At 34.9% G+C, this 19,064-nt stretch overlaps 1 protein-coding gene across 1 annotated transcript; it reads right to left on the reverse strand.

The window, feature by feature from the left end:
• Window positions 1-8,833: 8,833 nt before the first annotated feature.
• LOC129901604 (alcohol acyltransferase 9) lies at window positions 8,834-10,460 on the reverse strand. Its single transcript, XM_055976845.1, has one exon. It carries the CDS (start codon window positions 10,309-10,311, stop codon window positions 9,001-9,003), a length of 1,311 nt encoding a protein of 436 aa, XP_055832820.1. The 5' UTR covers window positions 10,312-10,460; the 3' UTR covers window positions 8,834-9,000.
• Between the last annotated feature and the right edge of the window lie 8,604 nt (window positions 10,461-19,064).

Raw genomic sequence — 19,064 nt, forward strand, 5'->3', positions numbered from 1 at the left:
CTCAAAACTTGGGTCGAGCATGCTACTAGCCTAAAATGACCATTTCAAAGCAGATGAAACTATCAGAATTCTATTCTGAGGTTATCTTTCCAGAGTTTTGATTGAAGTCAACCATTCAAACTCTAAGAGCTCCAAAATAGGAAATCGGGAATAAAACCAAAATGAACTACTAGGCGACTGAACTATAAGTGCCAATAAGTCATAAATGACTTGGGGTCACTACAGGAAAGCTCTAAATGCTAAAAAGACTAGGAAATGAAAAAAATGACCTAGAGGGTCATTACAATTGCAATTGGATCTCAGATTTGGGCACAAAACAGGGGAAAATTCACCATCAAGACCTCCTCCTTGAGATAATAGTTTGGTTTTACTTTGTCAGGAAGAATCTACTGTCCGCAAGAGATAAACTCCATGCTTCATAGAAAGCATCCCCTTTGGTGGCTTGAATTATGATATGGAAAGAGATTTTCAAACATGAAATCATGGTTGAACAAATTAAGCTGGCTTTTTAGAGATCTGAAAGGGGCTATAACTTATCTGACAATCATTACTGACTTGTGTATTGAGGTAGGTTGTACCACATTCAAGAAATAAATCACTACATCCAATCCATACCCCTGATTTTTATGACTCACAATCGAGAAAAATACACACCTAGTGAAGAAAAGAGGCCAAAAAATGCAAACTATGATGCCTTGAAGAGACAAGTTGCTTAAGTGAAAATAATGAGCACAAGAATTAAAGCATTAGAAGATAAAGTCTCGAAGATGCAGGTAGAGCTTAAGAGAAATAAGGACAGCGTCTCGGTGGAGGATACATTCGAGGCCGAAGATGATTTGATCGAGTGGGTAGGAATCAAGAAGAAGGCAGAATTGCAATGAATGGTGTTGCGTCTCATTTCCAGTGAAGCATACCGAATTCTGCCGCACCAAAGAAAGGATAAGAGTCCCTCCTATAACCATGTACCTCACATAAAAGCATTTAAGACAATGCTAAAGTAAGTTTGGGGATGCTTAGTAAATTTTAAAATGATTACTAGTTTTTGAGCCATTGTCAGGAATGTTGAAAAATTCACGGACAAGTTATTTTGTTTTTATTTTTTTGTACCCTAATGAACTTTACACTTATGTAAATATAGTAAATTTATTTGTTTATTCATTATCCGAGTTGTTTCTACATTCTCTATTGTCTTACTATTCATGCTCGAAAATTCACGCTTAGTGCCTTTCTAGAGGCCGTGTTCTAATAATAAATTGATGGTGTATGATTCAAAATTATCTCAGTTAATAGTAGTGAGTCAAATAAACTCCAAGGATTTTCTTTATACCATGGTTCTTTCCCAAGAAGTAAAATATTTTACTTTCATTTTCTTTTATTTATTTTGTCTTCTTGAGTCTCTTTGTGTCAATCCGAGTTGGTGTTTCCCAATGATAGATTGAGAGGTGACTTTCTTATGGAAAATTCTAAGTTTTAGGGTTTAATCAAATCTTGTGTCACACCTCTTTGAAGAGGGACCACCAAAATTTTTGATGATTTCAAAATGGAAAAAGCAAATTGAAGAGCAATCTCTTGTCATGGCTTGTACATTCTTGATTTGGCTTTATTACTTACAAGCGGTACATCCCCATAGTAGTTTCTAAAAATTTATTTGATTCAATTGATTTTAAGACTAGCTTGTGAATTTGTTGGATTGAATTTCCTTCTGCGGAAAGTTTTGATTCATTCTTGTATATGCATGTTGTGTAGAACTTTCCCCAAATGTATTTCAAGCAAAATTCTAGATTTAACTTGACTTGAAAGATTAAACTAGGCCCTTTTTGAACAACCACTCTATCTCAAATTTTTCTCTAAATGATATGATCTTAGTTAGCTTCTTTGAGCCTAAATCTAATTTTTTAGCCACGTTGTCGCATACTTTGAAACGTTGCAACCTTTTGTCTAGATACTCTCATAACTCCCTATGTAATACATGAGTAGTGAAATAGGCTAAAAGCCTATATTTTGGGAAGAAAAATAGAAAAGATAAATAAAATAAAATATAGGCAAAAGTCTAAGTTTGTGGATTTTTCAACAAAGAGCAAAATAGGTTTGAGCTAAAAAGTATAGAGAACCATAAGCTTCAAAATAAAGAAAGTGCTGAAAAACAAAGAACATAAATTATAGGTGCTTCTTTGTGGCTTTGAAAAGGTCTTGGTGTTCGAAAGAAACCAAGGGACAAACATTTGATAGTCTGGGAGAATATCAAAATGTAGCCTAGAACAAACTCTATCCATCTATCAATCTCTTTTATTGCGGTTAATTTTAGCCTATCGAGTTGAAACCCTAATCATTATGAACACACCCTTAGTCATTTCCAATCTTAGTAGACAGATTTATTATAATTCCCTGATTTTAGTACTTGCTATTGATAAATTGTAGTGGCTAGCTAAACCTCCAACTTTTGTGTGTGTGTGTGTATATATATATGCTGAGAATTATAATTGCTAATTTGTTTGAATTTTGAATCAATTGGAGATAATCCCATCTACATGTCCTTGTTGGTTCGACCCTAACCTCATAAGTTGGGTATTATTTCCAAACAATTGTGTTGTGGTTCATCAGTCACGAGGAAGAACTTAGTCCAACATTATGAATAGCCTTACATACTTGGAAGAGCTAGATTTATAAAAAAGCTTGAAGAAGATGCTCAAAACCTTAGTTTTCTCCTCTTGAATCCTTTCTCTAAGTCTTATGAATGATTATGGAAGTAATTAGATTGAACTATACTGATAAGGTCGTGACACCATTACAATATCAATGAGCTCTTGAATGTTTTTCAGGGTTTTGTAAGAACAAGAGAGTATTTTTGTCATACACACGAAAAACTAGATTTGTATTCTTATTCTTTCACAAAGAGGTACAGAGAAACGTATATCTAATATAAATTACTTATTTAAATCAATAACTATAATTGAAAGAATAAGGGTTTTTATGAGAGCTATTTCTTTTGGTATTTGTCGTGGATCTGGGTTGCTTTTGTTGCTTTTTCAATGTCGGGTATTTTAGGAGTAAGTTTATTAGAATATTCTAAGAGATTTTGGCTCATAGTATTATAATTTTAGTATGTTTTTTAGAGAGATATCAGAGATAATTATTCTTCGAATGACTTTTGTATATATTTTTTAAATACTTGATCCTTTCCTGTCATATTTGATTCCTTTTTTAAATAACTTTTTGAAGTTATTGGTAATGAAGGCTACCTGATCTTCATCTAAATCAAAGTTTTCACTAAATGAAGCTTTAACGGCTAATGATAGTTCCTTATTGCTTTCATCTCTTTTGAATTTTTTTAATGTTCATCTCATAAGTCTTCAAACTTTCCACCAATTTATCAAGAGACATGGTGGTGATATCCTTTGCTTCTCTTATCGCGGTTACCTTCACATCCCAATTTGTTTTTGGGAGAATGTTCAACACTTTCCAACCTGCTCCTTAGTGGTAAGGACTTTTCCAAGTGAAGACATTTCATTTACCAATGATATGAATCGAGTGATCATTTTCTGCAATGTCTCTCCATCATTCATTTTGAAAGCATCATATTACTTTAGACAATATTGCGATCCTAAATCTTTGCACTTGAATTGTACCTTCATGAGTATTTTGCAGTGCATCTGAGATTTGTTAAGCTATGGGTAGCCGGACACTCAAATATATTCATCAGGTCTCAATCCATATGCTAGAATATTTTTTTCTTTTGCATTCTTCCTGAGAGAAATAGGATCATCTGCAGTGAACTCACTTCTCACCTTTTTTTACTATTTCTCCATCAATTATTCTAGTGGGAATTGTTGGTCCTTCAGTGATTCTATCTCAAAGTTCATAATCTTCAGCTTGAATGAAATCTTCCATAAGAGACTTTCCACCAGATAAAGTTAGATCCATTAAAAAAAGAATGTTTGGTAGTGGATTGTCCTTCACTGTGACCAGTAGATGGTGTGCAGACTGCATAATTGATCTTAATTTAAGGTGTTAGCCTACACAAGATAACCTAGCTCTAACACCAATTGATATTGTACACAACCTAATATTTAACCTTAGATTTATCTTTGAGTTACACAATTCGTTTAACGTGTTCCTTATATAGATAATAAATGCAGTAAGTAAAGAACACTTAGTTTTATGTGGAGATCACCATATTTACATTAGTGTGAAAATTCATGACCTACATATCATGACCTAATTTCTTAGGTCATAATAGCACCTACTCCAACCCACCAGTAGGTAAGCCTAACTCTTAGTCCGGAGCCAAAAGCAATGGGAAACCAAGCGGAAGATAGTCAAAAAAACTATCAAATCAATAATAATAAGAACTACAAAGACCCATCCCCAAGACTTGGCATCAGTCAGTAGTCGAGCATCTAAACAAAATATGAGTAAAAGGCTTTTACAAATACAAAATAGATATAGACAGTCTTCAAAATTAAGTAAGGACTAGTCCTAGCGTAAAATAGATGGAAATCGACAACTCCGAACACCAGGAGCTCAGCCAATATCCGAATGTACGCTGCTCTGCACCAAGTCCAAATCATCGACAATAACTCGTACTATGATCTGTAAGGGGTAGAAGTGTAGTATGAGTACCAAATGAATGGTACTCAGTAGGCATAGGCCAACTAAGCTCTACAAATAAATAAAGTAAATATCACAGATAATCAAGTAAATATAGCACAATTAGGCAAAATTAAGATCTAATACAAGATAAGGTAGAAAATGATAGTAAAGAGCTGGAATAAATGAAGGATGGAAGCACTGAATACTACTGCTAATCACAAAGCCACCTAAGGACTAAATCAACTAAATCTAACAGGAAATTTCCAACAACAACCTAGACTAATACATCCTGTAACCCAACTACAAATACGATAAAAGATAAATACAGATATAATCAGATAATAAAAAAATAACAAGAGATAGGTACATGTATAATCAGATAATAATTGATGGATGCACATACCCCCAGAAGGTATAAACAATGAAAAACATATCTCTGACTCCCATAAAACCAGTAGACCACACCATACAAATATCTGGTGATAGGCGATGCTAATGAATGCAAGCTTGTAGTAAAACCTGATAACATCATCGGTGGCTCTCAGTAATCAATAACAAGTGTATAGACCCACCCCAGCCCTCGGCCTGCAAGGTGTGACCCATGCATCTCCCTCATCTATTTCAATGGTGCACCGATCAGAGAGGCCCATAGGGGATACGAGAAGTCCGTATACATTACCTGGTCCCGAACTAGGTATTACATAGACATATAGAATCCCCGTAGTGGTACCGGAGAGTGAGTGGCCAAGCCGATGTAGAAAGGACGGTGCTGCACCTGATAATTAAGTACAGGCTAAAGACATCCCAGATGCAACCAAACTTAGTGCATCCTCGATGTCTCCAAACTATTAGTATAAAAAGGAGCATGTCCTCGATGCCTCCTATATCACAAACCATTTTATCAAAGTAGTCTAGGTGGTACGACTCTCACTAAAAACTAGTTTAAAAGTAGTAAAAGTCTGAGAATGTCCTCTCAAAACAGTAGTGAAAATCCATAAAGAATCCGGGATTATACCACAAAATGAGTGAATATGCTCAATCAATGCAGGCATGCCATCACCAGCATTCAAATAAGATGCACACAATCTGAACAGTACATCAAGTCATGCCATACTAACAAGGCAAAGAAACTAACCTAGAGTCCAATCGCTCCTCGAATATGGCCTCGGGCTTAACAATGAATAATAGATAAGAAGGCATCATAAGCATATCGCTAAAAAAAGAAAAAAATCAAGACATGGCTCAGAATTAGATATAGGGAGAAATATCTCTAAGATCGACGCCTTACCCCTAAATATGCCATCTTATCTCCCAACGGGCATATCTAAGCCAAACTTATGGCTACAACTAGCCACAGAGATCTCTAACACTAGCACTAAGGTATGATATCCATAACAAACCCTACCGAAAGCTACGCCTAGCTATAGAGGCAATAAAATACTTGCTAAAGCACCTAAGGCTCAAACCTAATCTAAGGCCATCAATAACAATCCTAAATAGGATAATAATGCTAAGTCAATACCAAAACCAAGGCCCATAGCCTAATCTAAGGATTTTACGGGACTATTCTAGCCAAAAGCTCACCCGGGAAATGTGAAAATGGAAAAGGATGAAGAGAATGCTAATCTCAATAAATACCAACCTAAATCCCATAAAATATATACTAATAAATATCTACTAAAGCTCAGTCAAGGTGGATGACCGTAGCTTACCTCAAAACTGATCACGGGCACACTAAATGCACTTCATGATAGCTATTTGTACCGAATCACCTCCAAATGTCACCACGCTGTCAAACTGTTGATCCCCACGTCAATACGAGCATTTTAACACCAAAATCACATTTTTCGGAGATGGATGTAAAATCAAATCAAAAATGGGATTGTAGGACTCGCGTTGGGAATCTCAAAATTAGCTCAGTGAAAAGGTTCATTTGAGCTTACCAAACTTGTGTTCCAAAATATAGCACAATTCGATTCTCAAACATGAAGAATTCATCCCATGCAATTATTTCACCATTAAAGCTAAATTTCAAGCTTGTGCAGCCCCTTTGGGGAGGAAATTACCTCAAAATATTCATGCATCTCCCGAATACTCCATAGCGAACCCACAATCCACATGAACACCCAACACTTTGAATCACCTTAATCGGAGCTCTATAGCTTAAGAAATCAAAACCTTTGTTAAAGAGAAGAGTCAAGAGGAGAGCAGCAGTTAAAACCAATAAAATGCCTCAAATGAAGCTTCCCCAATGCTTTCTGATCATACCACTGTGTTCTCCTAAAAAAATCACGCAAGATAGCCTTTTGAATCACTCAATTTGGACTTGAAATGCTCAAGAAATCGTATTTTAAATGAGGGTTGAAACCTAAAATGAAGTTTTAAATAAAAGCAGGTCTGGTGACAAAAAGTAAAAATCTGGTCACTAAAAACTCATTTTCTGGTGGCTGAAGGTCTGCACCAGAAAATCAGATTTTGCTATTTTTCAAAGTCTCCGAACAGCCCCTCGAGATTCATTTGAAACTCGATAATAATAAATTAGATATGTTAACCCACTAAATTCGACGATTCGAACTCAACGGAGCACTTAAAATTTTTATACGAAGTCATTTGAATAAAAAGTAGGTTCCACACCCAAGCGCCAATTTTGCAATTCTATAAAGAGGCTCGGAATGAGACCGAAAGTCTTGAAAACCGCACAAAAGGTCGTTCTATACCAAACTCGACATTTCGAAACTAACCGCGTTGTCGTATTTTCATTCCAAGCACGTTTTCTAAGAATGTTGACCAAAGACAACCTTAGGCCAAATTTCAAAGGCTAAAATACTAAATGACCCTAAACTCGTACTGAATGCTTCGATACTCGAGCTGACCATGCAACCAGTCTAATTAGACCACTCCAGAGCTGATGGAACCATCAGAATTCCATTCTGAAGTCGTTTTCCTAGAGTTTTGACCGAAGTCAATCATTCAAACTCCAAGTGCTCCAAAATAAGAAAATAGACTTAAAACCTAAACGAACGATTAGGCGACCGAACTGTCATTGTCAGTAAGTCATAAATGACTTGAGGTCGCTACAGGAAAGCTCTTAATGCTAAAAGGATTGGAATATAGAGATAATGACCTAGAGGGTCATTACAACACCTTTGTAGGATTTAAGATAAATCCACTAAGCACAATGAGCCAACAACAAATGAAGATTACAAACTATGTAACCCAAGGAAATTACCCTAATTCCTAAAACTACACAAACCTCCCAAGGTTTATGTTCCCAAGTCTTGAGTCATGCAACTTGGAAACCAAGCTCTTACTCCAATTTATAACTCATTGGATCTAGAAAGCATTAGTATAATAATTCGATGAACGATCCTAAAACATAACAATGAACCTTATTCAGCTAAGACTCCTTAACTATAATCAGGTTCTTCGACGTGTTTCACTGTATCAAGATGCACTTCAGAAGTCAATCACTTAAATGTTAATTCGGCCAATTGAGAATTGTATTTACTATTGTGGAAGTGTGTAACCTTCTTTGTTGAATGATTCCCATTTTATACAACCTTTTCACAGAGTTGTACTTTACTTGAGACTCCTTATAAAGTCAAACTGTTCTTGAAATCAAAGTCTTTCTTTTCTTGAACCTCGTAGTCAAACACTAACTTGTGAATATTTAGTACCTGATTATTCCAATGTGATTTATCTAAAGTAATTACATTTCTTGATTTAAGCACACATGAATTTATCTGCAACAGTCCTTATGAACCACCTGTGAACCTGTATAGTATTTCGTCAATCATCAAAACTCTGTTAAACCCAATAAGTTACCACGCAAACATATTAAATAATCTTTCTGTTTTAATTTGTTTGTTCTACTTCTTTTAGTGTTTTTCAAAAAGTATGTCTCTTTTCTTTTTCGACAATTCTTTAATTTAATTTTTCACATGATATATTTTAAGCTATATATAGGATTAAATAACATTTAACATGTCTTTAGTTTATGGCCATATAATTCAAAAGTATTCTTTTTTTTCTTAAACCCGTGTCAAGTCAAAATATAATAATAATCACCACTGCTCTCTCCTTAAGCATGTTTGCATCGCATCTTCTAAAAATTGTTTTCCGCTACTGGGCTAGAGTTCTTATGCTCCAGCACCAAGTCACTAACTACCATTTTTATACTATAGAGGGAAAGTGAGGGACAGGTCCATTGCCTGAATAAGATTCAAATATACGAAGCAAAAGATTTGCCAGTCAACAATTTCATCTTTAAGCGTTTTTTTCCTCCTTGATCAATGTACATGAAGTCAACATATGTAGGTTAGTACTCATTAAATCCGAAAAAAGAAAAGGTACTCCTCATTAAAGAGTGAAAGTCATGAAATTGCATCTCATCATATCACATCTTGTTTGTCAGGTGCCAATGGTGTTTAAAAGATGCAAGTATTTGTCAACCGCACTAGTAGGGACCGCAACATTTACCTTCACAGAATCCTTCTGATCATACACTGGCAATAATATACAGTACCTATCACAGCAAACTGGCCCTACCTCAACAGGCCTCCCCATTCCTATGTCAATTTTCTCTAATCCCAGTTTTGACCATTGTGACATTATCAACACACCGACTGAGTCTGGACTCGTTCCACTCGAACTCACCGATTCCACCACCTCTCTCACGTACTCATCGTCTACTCTATCCTTTGCTCTTTTCACTAACCCAGCTGCATATCCCAACCCCTTTTCAAACAAGTCTTTCGCAGAAGCTTGAGCGCATCCCAGGACGAAACCATTTCCGTAGTAACCAATGGGCAAGCTCGGCTTCACTCGGTTCCGTATGTTTATGGTAAACAATAGTTTTACTGTTTGGTGGGCCGGTAAATTTAATGATGTTGCCCAACTCTTCCATATATGAGCAGAGAGGACTTCAAACGAAGTGCACGAGGACTGGCTGTATGTTAATAATTTCTTTAATTCGCCTACTCTGCTCCTGTCGAATGTGACTGAAGTGGGTGCGAGCCTTTCTTGAGAAAATCGAGAATCAAATCCACAAAGATCGGCAACTTTCTTAAACTCTGGATGATTTGTCGATTTTTGTTGATAAAGCTTATTATACGGTTTTGGGTCCATGAGATAACGATTCCATACTGGTTGGGGCTTAAACTCTGTGAATAATTTTTGCTTACCAGTAGCTAACTCAGCGAACAAATTGAGGAACTCAGCACTACCAATTCCATCACAGAGACAATGATTAAACCCGACCCCTAACGTTGCGGATCCATCGGAGAGCCACGTCAGCTGGATAACTAAGGCTGGGGCCCCTTTGAGGACGTCGGCCACTTGTAACGATAAGAGCTTCCGCCACTGCGTTTTATGCCGGGGAGCTCCTTCAAATCCTTTTGCCGTGAGATCGGAGGCGGCTTGTATGAAAGCCGCACCCTGAGCTCGACAGACCACCTCTAGGCCTGCGGAGCCATTGGTTCGAGCCCTGACTCTCCCGGCTAAGGGATAGTAAGGAACCAGGGCTCGACCAAGTGCAGTCTTGATGCGGTTCACTGTAGCCGATTTATCTAATACATGGCGTGAGGGCTTGTAAACCAGCAAATATTCGATGGTGAAGCGCAAAAAGAGCTGAGAATCCAAAGCGGAAAGTGGTAGAACTTGTATTGGGGTTGGCTCTGAAGGGGTGATTAAAACAGCTTCTTTTACAAGAAAGCTTGACATTTTAGCATCTAAACTTGTGATGAACAATATGTGAATATAAAGCTAGTAATTTGCAATTACAACTATATGCATATATCTAATAAAGATATGCGAGTATATATATAGTGATACAATATGTACGGTCTTTTCTGGCCAGTAATGGGTTAAAGGGAGGGCGTGGCTGGTGGTGGGTTTGCACCGTGTTATGTTTAAAGGTGGATACTTCCTCTCTTCTAATTTATGTGCCAATTTTAAAAGTTACACAAGTTTTTTATTTATTTTAATTTTTCATATGTTTGTTAAATATTTAAAAATATTAATTTATGATTAAAATTTATAAATTTGAATCTCAAAATTTTAATTTTTTAATTGTGTAGAGTAAATTGAGCAGAGCATTATTGTTTGATTATTGTTTACAACCTATTTATCAATGGTCATACAATTTTTTATTTTAAGAAAACTTCTCATTTTTAAAAAATGGTTGATTATATATTGAAGTCACATTTTCACTCCAACTTTGAAGGTGATATTGGTTTTAACTGTGTTATCAAAAACAACTTCAATTTTAAAATATCATATTTTTAATTTTTATTTTTATTTCTAAATTTCTAAATTTACTTTTTAAAAATATTCCCAAAATCAGTCGAAGCGATACTAATTTTTTGTGATAGTTACGGTTTCTATTAATCAAAGATAGTAGATACATAGCGAAAGAACAATTAAAATGCACATACATTAAACCCAACACTACTACTATTTTTTATTATTACTAAAAAAGGGACAGATTATGTATGAAATAGTGTAATTGTTGGATCCGGCTTTTTTTTAATCGTTTCTCTTCATTTTCTTAACAAGCATCTTAGCTATAATTAAAATACAAAACTTTGAAAAGCATTCCTTAATTTTGATATGCAATATTAAATTCGCCACATATTCTGATACTAATTAAACTCATTTGTAAATTTTACATTGAGAAAATCGATGAATCAATGTTAAAATCGCTCGTATAGTTAAATTTGTGAATTTGTCCGCAGTTTGCGCGGTTTATAAAAAAAATTAACATACTCCGAAATGTCATTTTTATAAATTCAGATAGAATATACAAATTTTAATTTTATTATATTGATTAAAACACAAAAATAATATTTTTTATTGATGTTAGATAATAGCATTTCAAAAGAAAAATGATTTTGTATTTCAAATAAAAGAAACATGAAATAAAACCAAACAAAACTAAAATCATAAAGACACAAACAACCAACATATTATTGGCATATTCGCACACGTCTCTAAAGTTCACCAATTGCATTTTATTTTGACAAAGTGAAGTACATATCATATTATTATGCATATGTGATATAGGTTTCGAGACAATATATTGAAAAAAGCTCGAATTTTTTTTTCTTTCTCAAAATTGGTAAATCATTGTCTGCACAATAATGTAGCTGTCTAAATAATGATACTTACTCATCCCATCTTTATGAAAAACTTGCATAATTATGCTTTCTAAACTCACTTAGCATGCTTCTATGGTGACAATAAATCATGCACAATATCACACAGTAATTTATAAAGACTATGATATTCATACTTACCTCAAGATAGAGAGAATGATTGATTATCTTTAGGCACTGCAAATTGTCACACAAACATCCAATGTGACAAAATATTGTGAAAATTTATGATTACAATCGAGATAAAATTCTCAACTCCTACAATTCTACATGAATCCCTAGTTTTCTCTCATGGGTTATCGCATCAATCATCTCAATTTGTTATCTGTCTTTGAGATGACTTCATATTTCATGTTTAGTCAGTCAATTTCAAACACATTTTAAAAAAATGAAAACATCGACATACGTAATTTTTACAATACAAATTCAAAAAAATATATAAAATTAAAGAGCATGAGAATTGAGGTGATCAAAAAGTCAAGCAAGAGATTGAACTTACCAAAGTAGATGCTCGAGATTCGTAATAGCATGAAACAATGAAATTTTGATGAAAAAAATCACATTCATTTGTGAATTATATATATATATCCGAGATAATTTATTGACTAAAAAAGAAAGTGGTAATTAAGAGAATTTAATTAGTGTATTTTGGGTTCATATGTGAAGTGTGGAGCTATAAAGATACGTTGATAAGTTACTGGAAAAAGTCCGTTACAATATGCTAATAGATAAAGATTAGAAATTATATGTAATCATTAATTTTGCAATTAGGAAAAAAAAATTAACATTTCGTAATTAGTGCTAGTTATTAGTTAATCAATTATCTTGGAATAGGAAAACGTTCGTGTTACTGCTAATTTTTTTGGCAACATTCATGTTATTGGTAATTTAATTATAAATATACAGTCAAATTAAACTACCATTTATTATGTAATAGCAAAATTGACGTTCAGTTTTTAGTTACTGGCAATTTTATAGCCATTATACAATACCTTTTGGAAGGAAGAGTTAAATGTAATAAATACTCATAATGAGGAAAGAGATTAACTTTTTAAAAAGATTATTGAACAGAAAATGAATTAACCTTTTGGAAGGAAGAGTTAAATGTAATAAATACTCATAATGAGGAAAGAGATTAACTTTTTAAAAAGATTATTGAACAGAAAATGAATTAAAAAATTAAAAATTCTCAGAAAATAGATAAATAGTGATAGTGGTCAATGAGGTATGCCACATCAGGATGCTTATTTTCAGCTTTATATATATTAGTAAATTTGATCGTGCTTCGCCCATAAACCTTATTAAATTTATGAGTTATTATTTATATAATATTTAAAGTTATACATTTTTAAATTAATATTTTGTTTGAAATTTTATGTTTCAACTATATATATGTGTATATCTAATATTCATTCATTACATGTCTAAAATATTTGATTTCATTTATTTATATGATAGTCATAACTTTAGTTTTTTTAAGAAATCTCCTTTCAAATAAGTTAACAGATAAGTGGAAGACAAAGTAAAAAGACAGAATTTAAATACGGTATTTTTATTTGTTTTTTTTTTTTCGCATTCATTTTCCTCCTTTTCTATCTTTCTTTTAAAAATTTCTGTTACCTTCATCCTCTTCTAAATTATATATTTATTTTATGTCGTTTGTGGCAAAAATTTGTAAGTATGATTAGTTAAAAATGTAGAAACTTATTGTTTCCTCTCTAATTCACTTAAAAATATCTCCCCACCCACCGTAGAATCTTGTTATGAATTCAAGTTTTTTTTTTTTTTAAAAGACGGCACCATTGATTATTTGATAATTCAACAAATCTTATTAAATCACGCTATGCTCCTTCAGTTCTTCGTTATCCTTAAAACATACACATCGTTCATTCTACTAAATATCATACATTTTTAGAGAATAAAGATTTTGTGAAATTTGTCTGTATGACTTGTAGGGAGATTTTTTATATCTTTCGAGATTCATTTTATTATATAAGGTAAAAAAACTAAAATAAGTGATTTTAGCCCTTTTAAAATAAATTGATTCTTGAACCCTTTTCACACTCATATAATTGCAAAGATAAAATAATAAAATTCGATCAAATTTATCATAATCGATTAGTTCCACATTCTGAAATTCAAAAAAAAAATCATTGGCTTATCGAATTATCTATCGAACTGTAAAAAAGATTCAACAAGAAAAAAACAAAGCCACAAGTGTAATGATCTTGAAGGTCATTTTTGAATTTTTTTTGTAGAAAGACTATTTTACCCCTCCCGATAGTTTTCTCGAGTCATATTTGATTAATATCTGATGTCGGTTCCGTAGTTTTCTTGAAAAGTTGAGATTTTTAGTAAAATTTGAGTTTTAGAGGTTTTAAATGACTCAAAAGTGGTATTTGAGGTCATTTGGAGTTTTGAGTCTCGAAATGGAATTCCACCAATTTCATCAGTTCCAGAACATTGAAATTGGTCAAGGAGAGTTGACGAAACCAGATTTGGGGTCATATCGTGGATTTGAGGTGTTGAGTTGGAAATAGTTGAATTTTTGGCCACAGGTTTGACTTTGGTCAACATTTGAGGATCAGAAGCTCGAAATTGAATTTCGACGACTCCGTTGGATTTGGAGGGTGATTTTAAGCCTACGGAAGTTCCTGTGTATTTTTTCGGAAGCTCTGAGGGAGATTTGGTCATTTGAGGTATAAATTGTTTTAGTTGTGACTTTTTAGTTTCCGGGTCAAGGAAGCCTCAAAATCAAATTTTGCTGGTTCCGTTGATTCCAGAACGTCGATTTTAGTAGGGTTGCATAGATGATTTGTCTACACGGGATCCCAAACGAATCCCGAGGGTCAATTTAAAACTTTAAAACTTGGTGAATTTTTGGATTTCAGCTGTGTGTTGGTGCAACCTAGATATTGCGAGGGGGAGGCCGCGATCGCGACGCTCGCTTAAGTGAGCCCCCTTCGCGAAAGCGAAGGTCCGAGTCTGGTGAGGTGTCGCAAAAGTGAAGCATGTCGCCTTAGTGAAGGCACGGGGGTCGTGAAAGCGACCAAGTGGTTGCAAAAGCGAGGTCCGCTTAAGTGAACCCCCAGCAGTTTAAACGACATATGAGGGGGGTTAAGGTCGTAGTTTAGTCTTTTTGTAATGTGGCCTTTGTTTGTCAAAGATTTAAAAGCTACTAATGTTGAAATTTGGCAATCATATTTGTCAAAGATTTGATACACTTGATAAGGTTCATATTTGGCAACCATATTTGTCAAAGATTTGGTATACTTGATAAGGTTCACATTTGGCAACCATAAATGTCAAAGATTTGGTAGTCACAATATTTGATATATTCACACTAAGATGTTGAATTTTTGTATCTTCAAATGATATCATCAATGACATCAAGCAGCCCATTGTTTTACTATAACTAGGAAAGTTGACCATTAATTGAAATACTTTGAAACATATGAAAATATTTTATTGCTTTCTTTCTTTGTATTTTCATTAAGAGTTATTGTCACGACCCAACCCCGTAGGCCGTGACTAGGGTCCGACCTAGACTCCCCGTACACATATCTATTAGCTGTGGTCACATTGAATCGTAAATAAGATAATATCATGCAACAGAGCCCCACTGGACGATAACATTTTCATAAACCTGTAGCCTTTTTCGTTTGTGTCACAACATGACAAGGCACACAAGCCGACAAGGCTGCCATAACATAATCACGTATATCATATATCAGGTAGACCTAGTTAAATCAAACTGACATACACAACCCACATATACATGTCTGCAGACCTCTAAAAATAATAATGACAACATAAGGCAGGACAGGGCCCCCGCCGTACCCCTAAATAAATAAAATGATGATATACATCAGTGGCTAGTATCAAAACTAGGCTCCGATACAATGGAGCCTCTTCCAGCTGAGCTAAGCGGAATCCAAAAATGACGGACTCCCAAAACCCGTACATGTACCTACGGACATGAAATGCAGCCCCCCGAAGAAAGGGGGTCAGTATGACATATGTATTGAGTATGTAAAACATAACATAATACAACTAAAAGCATATTTGAAGTAGAGAAACAGGGGATAAACTATCAAAATTGGAAACATGTACCTGTACTCTGTGAGTCATAAAAGCATGCATGCTCAAATTATACAATATAGCCGATCCTTTTAAGGATCCGGTGAATCATATCTGTAGTATCAGTATCAGGCCCCGCGCCATCATCACCTTATTACAACACATCATCATTATATATATATACATACGTACCCGACCCTCTAGTGAAGGGATTGGTGGACAATGCAGTGAGTTGTGCATGATAACGGACCCGGCCCTGAACGCAGTGAAAGAAGTGTTACAGTATACACGAGTAGAGTTGTGAGAAACAAAACACAGTTTAAATCATTATCTGAGACTCAATGAAGTCATCAAGTGAACCATCACCTGGGGATCAGGGTAGAAGGTATCTGACGTATACTCTCTAACTAACACTAAGGACTATGTAAAAAGGAGTTTTTAGAAATCTTAGACGTATGCCAATGTGAAATATCTTATAGCAGTTCGAGCATTGATTATCTCAGAGCCTTTCTTTTTTACAAACAAGAGTCTAGTCGAATCAACAGTCATATAGAAGACTCAAAGATAGCAGCTTACTACTTTAAAGTTTAACATTCAAAAGTGAGTGAGGGTCCTAAAGTCATATTCAGAACCTGGGAATGGAATTACCCCCAAAGCTCATATCATATCCTGCTTACATCTAAGACATGCCAAAAGAGAAAAGATAGGTTTTACATACCTATACCAAAAACATACCAAGACAAGCTTCACATACCTCTTGGGAGTTACTCTTTATCCTGCTCATCTTGTCGTCCTCTAAACCTATTCAATATGAAAGTAATACGAATATCAACTACTCTTGGCTTTCCAGCATCTTAGCTTACACCTTATTATTAATGGAATCTATTTCCTTAGTCATTTCCTCGACTAGTTCTTTAGTTTGTTAAGACGTTAACGAAAATTGGGCAGCACCTCCCCTATAATGTGCCCTATCCAAATTTCCAATTAGGTCCCTCAGACCTACAGCCAACCAACAACAACAACCTGCAGCATATGTTTAAGTAATCCACACCAACAATATACAACATAAACTCCAAACAACTTATTCAAAAATACGATATCATAATAGGGCGTCTAGCCTTTATTTTGTAACACCTTTTATTATACGCAACGAGGGGTCGTGTGGCTGCAACCAGCAGAATCCACATCCCTTTTAGAATGCATTTAGTCTCTGTAACAATACATTACACCCTTGCAGCAACAACTCACTCAAAACTATCAAAACGTGAATTCTCGACAGCTTATTGTTTTACCTTGTCGCTTCGTTTCGAAGGGGTAATGGAGGGAAACAAGATTTACATCCTTCATGAAAGTTATAGACATGTGTCTTAGGGTAGAATACAATTTTGAATCATCCCTACATCAATTTTGTACAAAAATATATGCCCAAAACACCAACAGCAATCCTTGTAAGATTTCCAAAACTAAAATCTGGGCAGTACCTCCTCTACACTTCATCACCTTTTTTCGAGAAGCTAAAAGCAAAACTGGATTTGAAAGTCTAAATTAAAGTTATATAACTATGAAATACATTTCCAAAACATATTGAATCACCTAAAAAGAAGCTATACAAAAGAAGTTATACCAATATTACTAAAAACTGTCCCCTCCAAAAATGGGTTTGTTAACTAGTTTTTAACGTTTTCCCTCTTTGCTCTTTCAACTTCCTCTCAAGTTCCAAGCTGAAGAATTAATTCCGTAGACATCGTAAAATACATATATACACCTCCACGTGCTTATAAAACACTGTAAATAATTAATTCATGGAAGAAAAGTGAAGAACTTACCTTAATTTCTTAGAAACCATGGCTGCCTTCTTTCTCTTCCTCTCTACGTTTTTCTTTTCTTGTTCTTGGCTGAATTTTTGGCTAAGAATGAGATACTTAGTCACAATACACATATATATAGGGTGGCTATGGGGGTAACACATGTCATCCCCCTAGGGTGACACGTGTCCAGCCGTGATTAGGCCACCATATCTATGCAACCAATTAGGGGATGCCACATGGCAGTGGGGACCACCTCCCCGAAGCAGGTGGGTCACCTACTTGATCCCAAGTAGGTGGGTCACCTTCTTGCTTGAGGTGCTGCCACGTGGCACTCCTCCATTGGCTGCCACGTTTCACGTTTTTCTTCTTCCTCGTGGGTTCATAATCTCGTTTTATTTTAAGAGCCTATGTAATCCATGCTACGCAAGCTTGGTATGTAATCCAATAGCTTAAGTATATAAGACTTCCAAGTTAGTAGCTTACGTAGGTAAATCGAGTCCTACGACTCATTACTTGGCCTCCAATTCCTTTCGGATTCTTATGACTTCATCTCTAACCTTCTCTACTATGGGGTATCACATCTTCCCCTCCTTGGAGTCATTTGATAGTGTTGTAGCGTATCCGGCTCACATGATAATATCCAAGGAACTTATGAGACATTCTGAGTTTAAAAAGGGTGGGGTGTAACAGTTATATTGTAAGAGAGTTAGTGTTGGGAAACACTTGTGTGAATCCTTTCTTTGTAACGATCTTGTGAAGTTATTCTCTTGGGGGTATTTGGAATTAATTAGAGTATTTAATGTAATTATGTACTCTCTTTTGTGCTCTTGTTGATATAGTAAAATCCTCCTCTCCACCTGTGGATTAGGTCATATCGATCGAACCACGTAAAATTTATGTCTTCTTTATTTGCTTTTACTTTTATTATTATCAACTTACTATTGTCTTTTGTATTGTCATTATAACATTATTTGGCTAAATTATGCATTATCCAAGTTCTCGATCCTAATAAATTAATATCAGAGCCGGATCTAATTGGGTTAATTTCAATAGCCAAAAATGACAGTAACAAAGACTTATGTTGAGAAATTTGACCGAAGTGCAAACTTTGGAATGTGACAATTAAAGATGAAGTCCATCCTAATTCAAGATGGCCTAGTTATGGCACTGGAAGGAAAGGTGAAGAAGCTAGAAAATATGACGGACATGGAGTTTGCTGTCATAGACAAAAAGGAAAAATTAGGTATTATTTTAAATCTCACAAATGAGGTTTCATGTGAAATATTTGGAGAAACCACAACCAAAGGCATATGGAAAAAATTAAAAACCTTGTATATGAAGAGGATAGTGGAAAACATACTTTACCTAAAACAAACATTTTACACATATTATATGGTTGAAGGTACTTCTATACTCTCACATCTTGATGCAT

This window comes from Solanum dulcamara, chromosome 8, assembly GCF_947179165.1.
Source record: "Solanum dulcamara chromosome 8, daSolDulc1.2, whole genome shotgun sequence".
Classification (NCBI taxonomy): domain Eukaryota; kingdom Viridiplantae; phylum Streptophyta; class Magnoliopsida; order Solanales; family Solanaceae; genus Solanum; species Solanum dulcamara.

What these genes read in the sequence shown, in the direction of transcription:
- LOC129901604 (XM_055976845.1), bottom strand. Translation starts at nt 10,311, where the DNA reads ATGTCAAGCTTTCTTGTAAAAGAAGCTGTTTTAATCACCCCTTCAGAG.